Here is a 12,880-nt window from a genome sequence, read left to right as displayed (position 1 = left end):
CTGCCTCGCCATTTCGGTACGCATCGCACACCCATGTAGTCTCAGCAAAGACTCTGGCACTTCCTCCAAAGACTCTTCCTCCAGACACTTTCTCGAGGGCCCGTGGTTGTATATGCAAGTAGAGGTCTACGCGCAGCCGATCCACGTCTGTTAGTGACCAGCACACCAGTACCAACGAGTGGACGGAACAAGAAGAGGTGGTGCCAAGCGAGCAGGGTCGTGCGAAGTGGGCGCGTGGGGGTACGCACGCATGCACAGTGGAGCAATGAAGGGAAGAGCGAATAGCGGCCAGCGAGCGGGAGCACGGGTAGGCAAAGAAATGATTCGAATTTTAAAAGCTTTTGTGAGTAACAGGCCCGTTAACGTACGCAAAAAAAAAAAACGCAGCTGACCGCGTGATTTGAGAGACACTACACACCACTGGCCGTTTAGAAGTGTGACAGATGTCGTGAACACATGGCGGGTGCGCAATCCGAGACGATTCGTGCGTAGCACTCATTGACGTTGTTGGGAGGGTGACAGATGTGTGTGCGTGTGCGTGTGTGTGTGGGGGGGGGGGAACCACCTGACGGAAGCAAGCTGCCGTGTTTAACCGAGCGATTGGTCGTCGTTGTAGCGCAAGTCTACGAGAACAGTGCAAGTGCTGCCAACTCCTTTTTCGTAGGCACCAGTCCTTCTTTGCACTTCAATAAGAGTACTTCTCTGACTGGGCACAGTCACGAGTTTCAACGCACTCGGCAGGAGAGCGCGACTTTGGAAAACTGAGTTAGACAAGAAACAAGTGGTCACTACCGCACGATGAATCTGCGGCTACTACGCGACTTCCACAAGTTCGACGGCGTCGTTTGCGGGAGCGACCCCAGGCGCGGCGTATTGGACCGTGTCCTTGGTTATCTTACCGCATTAATTATTACTGCCTTGGCAGCACAACATTTCCGATTTACAGAGGTCAACGTGCGATTACTGTAGGTGCTTTCATTTCTTCACTCTCTCGCTCCGCGTACCTGTTGGGAAGTACGCAACTCGCAGTCGGGGTGGGTGAGGCAGTTAGCTCACGGTCAACACCTTTTCGCCCGCAACACATCCTCGCGACCGTTCAAGGAGCACCTGTATCTCACGCAACGGGTAGCGCTCAATGGATTGCGAGACCCTGGGGGAAGCAGAGACGACGGATAATTACGCGCATTAATGCGCACGGCCTCCGGCCGGATGCAAGCGAAGAGCAAGAACCCTGATAGCGTCGGCGAAGGGAAAGCGCTCGACGGCGCCATCGTCCCGAAGGAAGTTGCACGCGTCCGACGGGAATGCGCAATGTCTTCGTTTGTCTCGCCGATCGTAATGATCGATCGGAAGCGGATCGTTATCAGCTTCGCGTCCCGCCCGACGCGTACCGTCAAGGTTCGCATTTATATGATGCCAACGCTGGTTTTTGGAGGTCGATTGTCTCTTCCGTTTTTTCTTCAAATCTTCCCCTCCTTCAAATCTTTATAATTACAATAAAGTTTCTCTCTCTCTCTCTCTCTCTCCGTTTTTTCTTTTTTCTTTCGTTCGGGGCAATTTTCGAACCCGCCGTGCAAGGACTGGTCTTCGTTGCACCGGTACGGGATGATGTTCCGCTACGCATTCACCGCTGTAACCCCCACCGTTGTGTACTTACACCTCAATGACGTTTACCACACTGTACTGCTCAGCTGCTTGGTTCGAAACACTTGGAGATGGAGGCGAACGAAAACAGTTGTGGGCGTAAAACATAAACAGTCGCGGAACCAAAGCAAAAACACACAAAGAAAAGCCGAGAGAACATGAAGATTTACAGGCCATAGGAGTTTCACACATGAGTTTCAACGAGCGACAGATAGTCACCGCAAATTTTCTTGTGTCTGAAGCTTTATTGTTTACGGGTTCTAATTAATGTACAGGCGCGCGAAAGTAGCAAAAGTAAAGGCTCCCCACCCATAAATATTCATGCACCGAAGGTCGGCAGCGCCGCTCTGTTCGATGCCAAGTGTATCATTTCCCGGTATAGACTTGCTTACAAATTCTCGTGCCCGCAAAATGCGCCTCGATTCCTCGAACGCACAGTGCACGAAAATTTTATGCATATCGTCCCCATTCGAAACACGCTCGGGACCGAACCCGCGACCTTCGAGCTCAGCAGCGCGACGACACAGTAACCGAGCCACGGCGGGCGCGTCAACAGAGGGACTACAAAGGGATCGGAGTCCCGGCATGCCGGCGTCTCCAGAAGCCACGGACACGTATGCCATAAGACTGCTACGTTACACAAGCACCGCGAGACACACCCGAGCTCTACTTAGGGCTAAATTCACTTTTGGTACACAACAAACCAACAAAAACAAACAAATCCTTAACATTTGGTTGGTTAGTTTGGTTAGTTTGGGTTTAATGGCACAAAGGCAACTAAGGCCATGCTGCGCCAGACACAAGACAAATTGAAATGCAACGTTAGAATAGGTAAACCTGTATTACATTATAGTTGGTGTAAATAACCACTTCTTTCTAAAAACTCGAACAAGTTAGCAAATGGCACTAGGCGGTCATCTGCTAGTAATAGGGCAGGGTGTAATGGAGTGTGCAAATTATTTAGGCTGTGCAAAAACCTCCGTCTCAGTATGTCGATGTGTGGACATGTTATTAGGATGTGTATGACTGTGAGAGGTTCAAGGCATTTTTCGCAGGTTGGCGGGTTTTCTTTTCGGAGGAGGAAATTGTGCGTCAGATGTGTGTGTCCAATTTGCATTAACATTTGCATCGAGGGCGGCCTGCTCCGCCATTGTACGCGAATTTTTGCGGCTCGGGAAAGCTAATGCGCTGGATTGACAACTCGCGCATGTCGGTAGAGAAATCGATCTGTCGTATCGGTCGCTGCACGCACACTGCACGTCACGTCGCAGGACTTCGTCGACCGGGAGGAGATGTTCTTCTACTACACGCCCACGAACCAGCCCGGAGGGCAGCCGCAGCAGCAGGCTCCGGGGGTGCAGGTGGTCCCGATCTCGGCGACGCTCCGCTTGCAGCAGCAGATGCTGGACCAGGGCGATCCTGCGTACGACGAGCGACCGCCGGCCACCAGGGGTATCGCGTCCACGAACATGACGCGATCCAGGGCCCAGGAACAGGACGCCGGAGAAGGCGGGTACCAGGACCCATTCCAACCGGGTCTGCACCGCAGGACGACCACGTAAGTGGGCGTTACCCTCCCTACACTCTTAGAAACGGTTGCACCCTTTGGGGTGTATATTTGTCCCACAACAATAATCGTCATCTGGCTGGCTGGCGTTTCCTTTCCTGAAAACTCGGCGCTCGCTACTTTCCTTTTTCTTTAAATTATGGGGTTTAACGTGCCAAAACCACTTTCTCATTATGAGGCACGCCGTAGTGGAAGACTCCGGAAATTTCGACCACCTGGGGATCTTTAACGTGCACCTAAATCTAAGTACACGGGCGTTTTCGCATTTCGCCCCCATCGAAATGCGGCCGCCGTGGCCGGGATTCGATCCCGCGACCTCGTGCTCAGCAGCCCAACACCATAGCCACAGAGCAACCACGGCGGGTCGCTACTTTCCTGTCGAGAATGATGCGTCACGCTGATAACGCGCATGCCGTTCGTGACTGGGAAGTACCGGACTCGCAGCGTTAAAGGAAGGAAACGCAGGCAAGACGGATGACGATTATTGTTGTGGGACAAGATAAACCCCAAAGGGTGTAAATTTTTCTAAGAGTGTATCCGCCCCGCTTTGACGTAGGCTAATGCACAGGATACATATTCTCCTGATGCCTTTTGAACGCAACGTTGCACATTGCTTTCAATCAAACTCAAGGACACTAAAGAGAAACATTGTATAAACGGTATTAGTAAGCTACACTTCTACAATATCAGAAACGCCTCTCTTGCCGCGAAAAGAAGGCAGGTAAGCCAGAAGAGAAAAATAAAGAACGAAAACAGGAAAGACAGGTGGCGACGCGGCCGTGAAATTCCCGCACCAACAAGCTGTGGCGTCATGGATGTTTACGGCGTCTGCTCAGGCACGGTTCACTGTCTGTCGGCAAAAAAATGGATATTGTACTCCAAAGGAGCTAACTACTGAACTGGGCAAGTTTTTACTGAGCAGCTAACATGGTCCAAATGCGAGAAAATAATATACTTTGTTAACTCTGTGACGTCACAATGACGTACCAGCGCTGACGTTTCGGCGCGAAATTAAAAGAAGAAATTGAACTTTCATACGCATTTCTTTTACTAATAATACCAAGATATTAGTGCAAATGTGATGAGAATAGTTTTCAGAATATAATAAAGCAGTCTAAACCAATCAAGTGTATCTTTTAGTGCATCTGTCACTGTAAAATCGATTACGTATCACATTAAACCCACATATGACGTCAGAAGCATACGGAATTACATGAAAGTGGTTTAATCGTATTCTTTCCGCCAGCTTTGGAGAAAAATTTGTAATAATTTGGCATGAGTCGTTATGCCGTAACAGACAACGAGAAGCCACCACGAAAGAAGCTTCGAATACCGTAAAATAACAAATAAATTCTGGACGCAGCGTTAATGTGGTAGCCCACCGGACGATGCTGCATCTTCACCTGTGAGTTTACGCACCGCGGCGGGTTAGCGGCTAGGGTGCTGCACTGCTAAGCACCAGGTTGCGGGATCAAATCCCGTGTCCTGTGCGTTGTAGCCACGCTAAAGGTCACCTGGTGGGCACAATTATTCGGGGATCCACCGCACTACGGCGCACCTCATAATAAAATCGTGGTTTTGGCACGTGAGACTCCACAATTAAACCCAACCTCTGTGTTTATGCAAGTAAACTCAGTTTTTACCATGCCAAACTTGAGGAGATGGTTACAGTGCTCACGCAAGTGTAGCAGCAGTTTCTGGCATCGAACTGTCGCATTTAAAGAAGAAGAAGAAAAAAATTTCCACGCTCGAGACCCACCAGTCAGTAACATGCAGAGACTTGAAAAGCAATTATGACACTGACATGCATCTACAGGCTTTGTAGAATGCAGGGGGGTTTCTTTTTTAGATTACACATAATTTTAAACACTGCCTGTAGCACATAGAAGAATTATCACCTTTGAGATGGAAGCACCACTGCAGTGCAGCCGCGCGTACATTCTTCACCTATCAAAGTATAGTGCAGGGGACTCTTAGCATACATATATGATGATAGCATTGCCCAGGTTGTATGGAACCCTGAAAGCTGTGAATCTTCTTTCACTTCGTTTTCTACATTTCGGACGACGTAAAGCCCTGAAGTAGTTCCATATTACGTGTCCGTGCGTGCGTGCGTTACACATTAGCTCTCGAGCGAACAATCGACAGTGGTGGCGAAACCTAACGCCTTTGATTTCGTGTTAACACGCTGTAACAGAAGGCAGGTTAGCTTGTGGAACGTCTGTCTTTCTAATAGAAAACGTCTGTGTATTTGCCGAGCAGAGAGACAACCCCACCGTTTCGCATGCGTCCCACGCAGGACCACCCTCACCCGCGGACGCCTGCGCAGATCGTCCTCGAGCGACCAGAGGGTGCACCAGCTGGTGTTCCCCTATCCAGTGTGGAATCCAGAACAGGCCCGGCTCGTTGGTAGGGAACACTGTTCCAGAACGGTGCTCGTGCTTCTGAAACAACTTGGACGAGCTGTGCCTAGAAAAGCGTTTCGTTCGCAAGTGTTGTTTGCCGTCGATTGCCCGCACCAACGCCGATGTGTCCAGCAACAGAATTTGCTCTGAAATTCGTTCTTACGCACAATTCTTACGCAAGAGCTTGTGTGTGTGTGTGGGTGTGTGTGTCCGTGCGTGCGTGCGTGCGCGCGTGTGTGTGTGTGTGTGTGTGTGTGTGTGTGTGTGTGTGTGTGTGCGTGTGTGTGTGTGTGCGTGAACACGGACCCAGCTGTGTCGAAAACAGCATTCATTAAAACGATTCGGGGGACGGGATTCCATGCACTTAGGCCTAACCAACGCATGACAAAAAAAAAATGATGAGGGAATCGCCAAATTAAGGAGGAGGAAGAACACGGAAGCGTCGAAGTAATAATTGAACATCTCTGCAATTAAAGGAGATTTCGTACTATGAACGACACAAGACGTAGCTTTCGGCGTTGTATAAGCTTTGCGGTGCACACTATCTGGCTAGCGCAACTTGAAGTGACCTGCTGTTCCTTATTGTATACAAGTACTTTTCACTCCTACTTTATTTTTTATATATTCTTTTTTCAATCACATGCAGAACATAACGCAGCAAGTGTTCAGGCGGATTAGCTGAAGAGGCGGAGATTACTTGCACGCCAAATTGTAAGGTGCAGATGGCTAACTGAAAAAAAAAGTTCACTATGTAACTAAATTATGAACTTATGACTTGGTACAAAAGCGATTCTGAAGGCTGATCAGTATTCAGCCTAAATATCAAAGCTCAGACGAGTTCCGAAAGTTCAAGTTCTGCTGAAAGATACATTGGCGTTCCAGTTAAAGTCGTTCTTTACTCCAGAAGTACATGTTACTGGGCTAATCGGTTCGTATTGCTGAGTGGACCCTAAATACGATCGCTTTGGCGCAAACAAGGAAGGACGGAAGGGAACAATGGGAGGGCCAATGTCTGACGCACACTTTCTGAAGCTGTTGACTGAAACGCCACTGTGCTTAGGTGCACAATTTAAGGGCACGTATCTGAAAGCGGTGCCGATATTACAACTATTGCTCAAGAAATAGGTGCCCTTAAATGAGTACCTAGAAAGGGAATTATTAAATAGCGTTTTATAAGTCACATAGATATGACGATTTCTTAGGCAGGTTGATTTGAGCCTTGTGCAGAAGTTCAATCTTAAAATGCTGAACAGCGCTATCTGCCGAGGGCCATAAAAAATCTGTAGGAACAAAAGAAAAAAAATGTGTTATTTAACACACTTCGATTACTAGTGCGGGAGGTAAGACCAGTCAATCAGTCTGAACTATGATTCTTTTCTTTCTTCAACGTTTGTAGTAGACGCTTGAACGCTGACACGCTGTTGTAATCGCAGCGAAAATAAGCTCACGTTCTGTCCGTGCAGTTACCGAAGGCTGGCCGCATTTACGTCACGTTCGCGGGGATTGTCCCATAACGTTCCGTGGCAAATGACAAAGCACTTTCACGCTCTGCACGCAGGTATACCACCTCACCCTGATCAAGCCCCCTCTACCATCATCATACCGCCGGCGGCCCCCGCCCCGGAGGCGCCACCACCCCCCTACCCTCCCTACCCTCCGCAGCCGGCGCCCTCCATCATCATCACGGGCGGCGCCGGCGGCAACGACCCCTGCTGCCACCACCCTCCCCCGGCGCCCCCTCCCCCTCCAACGTTCATCCCGATACCCTTCCCCATGCCACAGCCAGTGATGCCGCAGATGCCGCCTTACCCTCCCCCTCCTGCGCCACCGGCGCCCATCATCATCATTCCACCGCCGCCCCCTCCGCCGCCTCCCCCACCACCTCCCCCGCCCCCACCGCCCCCTCCACCGCCGCCTCCTCCGCCGCCCCCTGCGGCGCCAGCTGGGCCGGACCTTGCCGCTCTGCTACCCTTGATGATGGAGGGCTTCTACGACCGGGGAGGCGAGCCCGCGCGCAAGCGCAGGAAAGTCGTGTACGTAGCATCGCAGCAACACGCGCCACTACACCGTCATCCTCGTCGCACATGGGTCGCACTAGGAGGAACATGAGTGCGACAGTGTTCCGCCAGAAAGCCTACGTGAAACACATTGTCCCGGCCGTCGCCTCTTCCTTTAGTTTAGTTCCGAAGTTTAGGTTCCCGAGAAGATTCACGAAGTGGAACGTTATCGTCTCGTTCACCGTAGGTTCCCCTAGGTGTGGAACATGCTCGTAAAAATGGTACGCCAGTGCAACAGCCTTCAGTTACCTGGCGCGAGATGTAAAATGCCGACAAAGGGAGACGGGAACACACGGAGCGCCGCCAGCTTTCAACGATAGTTTATTCGACGTAAAATCTAATCATTACATAACATGTAGATTCAGCCGCGAACGCTCACCGCATTCGCATTGGATGCTCTCATAAATTTGCATTCTTTTTTTTTTTTTCCTGGCAGCGCGATAATGGTTCTGACACGCAACGCTCGTCAAGCCTAGCAATCGACCTAACCTAACTTAACCCAACAAACGTTGTCCTTGGGCAAGCTTGGAGAGACTTACACCCCAGTAATTCAAAGACCACCGAAATCGGTGAACCGGATGACGGCTTCTCTAAGTAAGCACGGAAGAGGGAGTAAATGGGGCTCGCGGACTTCCTTAGTCAAAAGTCATTTGCAGCGGTTTTCTAAATGTCCACGTGGCCGAGGTAAAAGATGGACAGTGAGCGTGAAGAAACAGTATTTCGTTGTGACGCACAGTAGGGAGCAACAATGGAATAGTATACGCGTGTACGCGCCATCATGGTGGGCAGTAGAATGCAAGACGAGGAAACGTTGAGAGATGAGCTAGGGCAACGCAGGGTTTCCTAGCCCAAAGGGAACAGGCAGAAGAGAGGAGCAAGATAGCGAACACAGCGAGCAAGCATGAGATGAAGAATAGCAAGAGGTCAGTACAGGTGATCCCTTGCCCTTGTAGTACACTTCGAGATAGCATGCTAGTGCCGAAGCACGCCCATTCCCCTTTCGCGCTAGCGACGGGTTCAACATCACTCCGAAGACCTTAGCTTTTGGAAACGTGCGGATGTCCAGCCGATATCTATCTATCTATCTATCTATCTATCTATCTATCTATCTATCTATCTATCTATCTATCTATCTATCTATCTATCTATCTATCTATCTATCTATCTATCTGTCTGTCTGTCTGTCTGTCTGTCTGTCTGTCTGTCTGTCTGTCTGTCTGTCTATCTGTCTATCTATCTATCTATCTATCTATCTATCTATCTATCTATCTATCTATCTATCTATCTATCTATCTATCTATCTATCTGTCTGTCTGTCTGTCTGTCTGTCTGTCTGTCTGTCTGTCTGTCTATCTATCTATCTATCTATCTATCTATCTATCTATCTATCTATCTATCTATCTATCTATCTATCTATCTATCTATCTATCTATCTATCTATCTATCTATCTATCTATCTATCTCTTCTTCGCCCTTCTTTCGCCTGTCAGAGAGTCAACGCCGTCGTCGTCGGTGGAGAGCTCGAGCGAGCTGAGCGAAGAGGAGCCGCTGCCGCCCCTGCCGGGGATGCCCGGGTTCGTGCCCCCCGAGGTGCCTTCGGAGATCTCCGAGCCGGAAGGCGAGAAGACCACGGCGATCGAAGAGTGGAAGCCCCCGGAAGCCGAGAAGGAGACGGAGAAGGAGCTCGAGATGCCCGGAGAACCGCTGCCGGAGGAGCCGCCCGAGATATTCCCCTTCTTGTGAGCGTTCGTTCCTTTTTATTTTTTTTTTAAATTTTTTTCAGCATGTATGCGTGGCACAGAGTTATTTACTATATAAAGCACGTAGATATCTATGCCGAGTTTCCAAAGGGGCCGCCGTGTGTCATTATGGAAACTATAGACATATCGTGATTCGACCTGTCTTCAACATTTCTTGGTCCATAACATCTTTCATGCCTTAATGCAAAAAAAAAGGGGGGGGGAGGGAATTGCCGAAAGAATATTAGGGTGTTTGATTACTCAATATGTTGACCATTCAAAAAATATGCGCAGATATTGTGCAGTTAAAGACGCTGCATACTTGCCAACCTGTGAATTTCTTGACATTATTAAAAAAAAGAAAAGAAAAAAGCGACGTAGCGAGGTTTCTTTTTCTCGATAAGCTTGCTCTGACAAGACACCTTATGTGGGATGAATACGCACTTTATCACCGATGGTTTACCTTTAGACACAACACACAAGCAGCAGCAAAGATTTAACAGCAGACTCGCAAGCATTTTGTAACTTTTTCCGCGACCTTGCTGATGCTGATTCGATTAGCCCCAGGAATTTGTCTGAATAATATAACCCGAAGGAAATGCCCTTCTTGGGGCATGTGGCGTGTTGGGCTGCCGCAACATGGCGGCACATGTACCATCACAAATTTTTATTACGCTTCCATGTGCTTTAAATCCAGCGTCGCATCACCTTTTAACAGCTTATTTTTCGTAAAAACTGGACGCAAAATCGCAGAACAACCCCGAATTCGTAAACATCACGAATAATTCGGGACAGTTGGCAGGCATGACGCTGTAAACAGGCACGCTGCTATGTAGGGGCAGCGACAATCATCTGCGCCACACACAAATATCTATTAAGATTAACCTCGAAATGTGTTTGTAACGAGACACCGATATTTCGGCTTACCGCTATACAATGGCGTCGCTGATGCGCTGGTAGGTTAGTATTTCGTACGGCTCCGAAAAATCAGGTCACAAATAACCGCTCTCAACACCTGCATTTTCATTATGGCGAAATGCCTCTTGCACTGTAAAAGAGACGCGAGTAAAAGAATAATAAGATCATTGGTATCGATAATTCAATCGGCGCACGAAATCGTACACAGCAGGAAATAAAAAGAGATGAGTCCCGCGTCCACTGCATATACTCGAAGCGCTTATGAATTACGTCAAGTATGCACTAACTATAGGGCGTCGGAAAGTCATTTTGTCGGTGTCGATGCGACAATCGTAAGTAGGTCATAAAAAGTCGAGCACACTACAATACATTCGTAAAAGTTGGCAGGTACGAGTCAGTGTCACAAATCTGCAGTAATAATGCTTTATCGGAATGAGAAGTCTCAATAAGTCGTGGTCCAAAAATAAAGTCAGAACAACAGATATGTACTTGTACACCCGTGAGCAAAAGTACACGGATCACAGGGTCGCCGAAAAAACAGAACTTCTTCGTAATTAACACGCAGAAACCGAAACTGACGAGTGCACTAGAAAATTCGTAATGCCAAGTTTGGACTGTAATATTAAATTTCGAATTGCATTAACAGACCGCGGAGAAAATTAGTTTTTTTTTTCGCGCAGTCATTGGTCCGTGTACTTTTCCACACGGGTGTACATCAAGAGTTATCTCTACACTCTTAAAACTGTTGCACCCTTTGGGGTGTAATTTGTCCCACAACAATAATCGTCATCTGCCTTGTTTGCGCTTCCTTTCCTGAAAACTCGGCGCTCGCTACTTTCCTGTCGAGAATGCTGCGTCACACTGATAACGCGGATGCCATTCGTGACTGGGAAGTACCGGGCTCGCCGCGTTAGAGGAAGTAAACGCGGGCAAGACGGATGACGATTATTGTTGTGGGACAAGATAAGCCCCAAAGGGTGTACATTTTTCTAAGAGTGTACGGAGCCCGGTTAACTTCCGTCTCGATTTACTCCCAAACGACAGCGAGGAGCCGCAGTACGGTGCTCTGGCCTGGTGTTGTCTGTTCCTGGTGGCGCTGATCCCGTGCTTCCTGCTCTTCTTCATCGTCGTGCCAGCCGGCGTCTACCTGGGACTCTTCCTCTGTAAGCACGCGAACGTCCGCCAGCTTTCCCCGATCGCAGAGACACGCCCTAGAAAGTTCGCAGTTTTCAAGCTGCTCGGTGCTTGCCAACGTGACCCACTCACTGGCTTTAGAGTATTCTACTAATCACGAAATTAGCGCAATTCACTGCATTCAGCGGAAAGTTCGGTTGGCTCTTGTAACGCGCTTCGACTCGAATCCCAGCGATGCGGAGCCTAGGCTACTCTCCGTCGAAAGCCTGTTTCACATGATGCGATTTTCGTCGCACCGGAAGTGCGATTTCCGTCGTTTGCGATGAAAATCGCAGTCGCAGTGCCGACCCCCCGATTTTCGGCTGCGACCAACCGGTTGGTCGCACAGTCGCACCGTCGCACCGATCGCTGCGATTTTCCGTCGAAATTGCGCGGAGAGCTGTCAACGGAGCTATTTCGCCGGTTTGTTTTGATGGCGTCTCGCACGAGCAGTGCAATCGCGGAGACGTGGATCGTCGAATTAGGTACGTGCGCGAATTAAGGGAGAATAAAAAACTTGTACAGATTGCATTCTCCTATTGCTATGCGTTTGTTGACACGCTACACAGCAAATGAAGTGCATTTTCACCTTTGCTTCGTGCGCCTTTGCGAGTTGTCAGTCCTAGGAGGTGTTCGATCCCCAGCAGACGACGAGGTCGTCACAATTTTCTTTTGTTGAGTAGCATGCAAAAATCGCGCTTACGGAGCAGCTTGAATTATTTCAACCTCGGCAAGGGCAAATGACAAGACAGCAAAGTACCCGAAGTTTCTACGTTGCGCTGAACGCGGTACCGTTCAGTTGCATTTTCTTGTCGGTTTTCAAGCATGAATTTCCCGATTCATCTTGAAAGCTTATCTTACCTCTTATTAAATTTGACAGAGCAAAAGTGTAGGCTATCGTAATGAATTTGCTACGGTAGTATTAAATCCGTGGCTTGAATAAAATATTACATGCACGCTAAGTTGCACCTCTTCTCTGGAGATTTTTTTTTTCTTGCACAGAAACCAATAAACATAGGCTATGTTGCGGACTTTGTATCCTTACTGCATCTGTATGAACACTTGCTCTGCAAGGTAATCAACTGTACAGCTAGCAGATTAATTAAATTGCTTGCTATAGAGGCAAAGTGACAACGTACCCTCCAGCACAATTATGTAGAACTCGTGCAACAATGCGAAAAGCAGGCAAACGGCCTGTTCTTGTGGGGATAAAACAGTATAAAACGACACGCTGAAGAAAAGTAAATCAAAACTGTGCAGTGAAGTCAGCCAGTACAAGCAGTTCTTGCACATTCACAGCGGATCAAGTGTGCAGAAACATGCCTTCCATGTTTCTAGTAAGTTTCTAATAAGTTTGTGATCACATATATTAGTGTG

General features: G+C 48.6%; 2 protein-coding genes across 11 annotated transcripts in view; one reads left to right on the top strand and one right to left on the bottom strand.

Annotated features, from left to right (window-relative positions):
• The window catches only part of LOC135917981 (uncharacterized), an 81,509-nt gene that overhangs the window by 7,490 nt on the left and 61,139 nt on the right, over positions 1-12,880 (top strand). For all 5 annotated transcript variants that reach the window (XR_010569488.1, XM_065451636.1, XM_065451634.1 and 2 more), the window contains exons 2-6: positions 2,916-3,202; positions 5,511-5,620; positions 7,175-7,649; positions 9,164-9,412; positions 11,375-11,493. Coding sequence is in view for 4 of the 5 variants with exons in the window: in XM_065451636.1 (XP_065307708.1) it covers positions 2,916-3,202; positions 5,511-5,620; positions 7,175-7,649; positions 9,164-9,412; positions 11,375-11,493 (1,240 nt within the window). In the remaining variant the exon portion in view is untranslated. The remainder of the gene's footprint in view (positions 1-2,915; positions 3,203-5,510; positions 5,621-7,174; positions 7,650-9,163; positions 9,413-11,374; positions 11,494-12,880) is intronic.
• The window catches only part of LOC139049833 (uncharacterized), a 349,117-nt gene continuing 339,281 nt past the window's right edge, over positions 3,045-12,880 (bottom strand). For 3 of the 6 annotated variants that reach the window (XR_011508591.1, XR_011508593.1, XM_070525656.1), the window contains one exon: positions 3,071-3,182. The gene's annotated coding sequence lies outside the window, so the exon portion shown is untranslated. Of the gene's footprint in view, positions 3,183-10,339; positions 10,461-12,880 lie in introns of all 6 variants that reach the window. The other 3 variants (XR_011508596.1, XR_011508599.1, XR_011508580.1) reach the window with 2 other exon arrangements.

Source organism: Dermacentor albipictus, chromosome 9 (assembly GCF_038994185.2).
Source record: "Dermacentor albipictus isolate Rhodes 1998 colony chromosome 9, USDA_Dalb.pri_finalv2, whole genome shotgun sequence".
NCBI lineage: Eukaryota > Metazoa > Arthropoda > Arachnida > Ixodida > Ixodidae > Dermacentor > Dermacentor albipictus.
The sequence above is the reverse complement of the archived record's forward strand: the minus strand, read 5'-3'. Positions and strand labels throughout refer to the sequence as shown.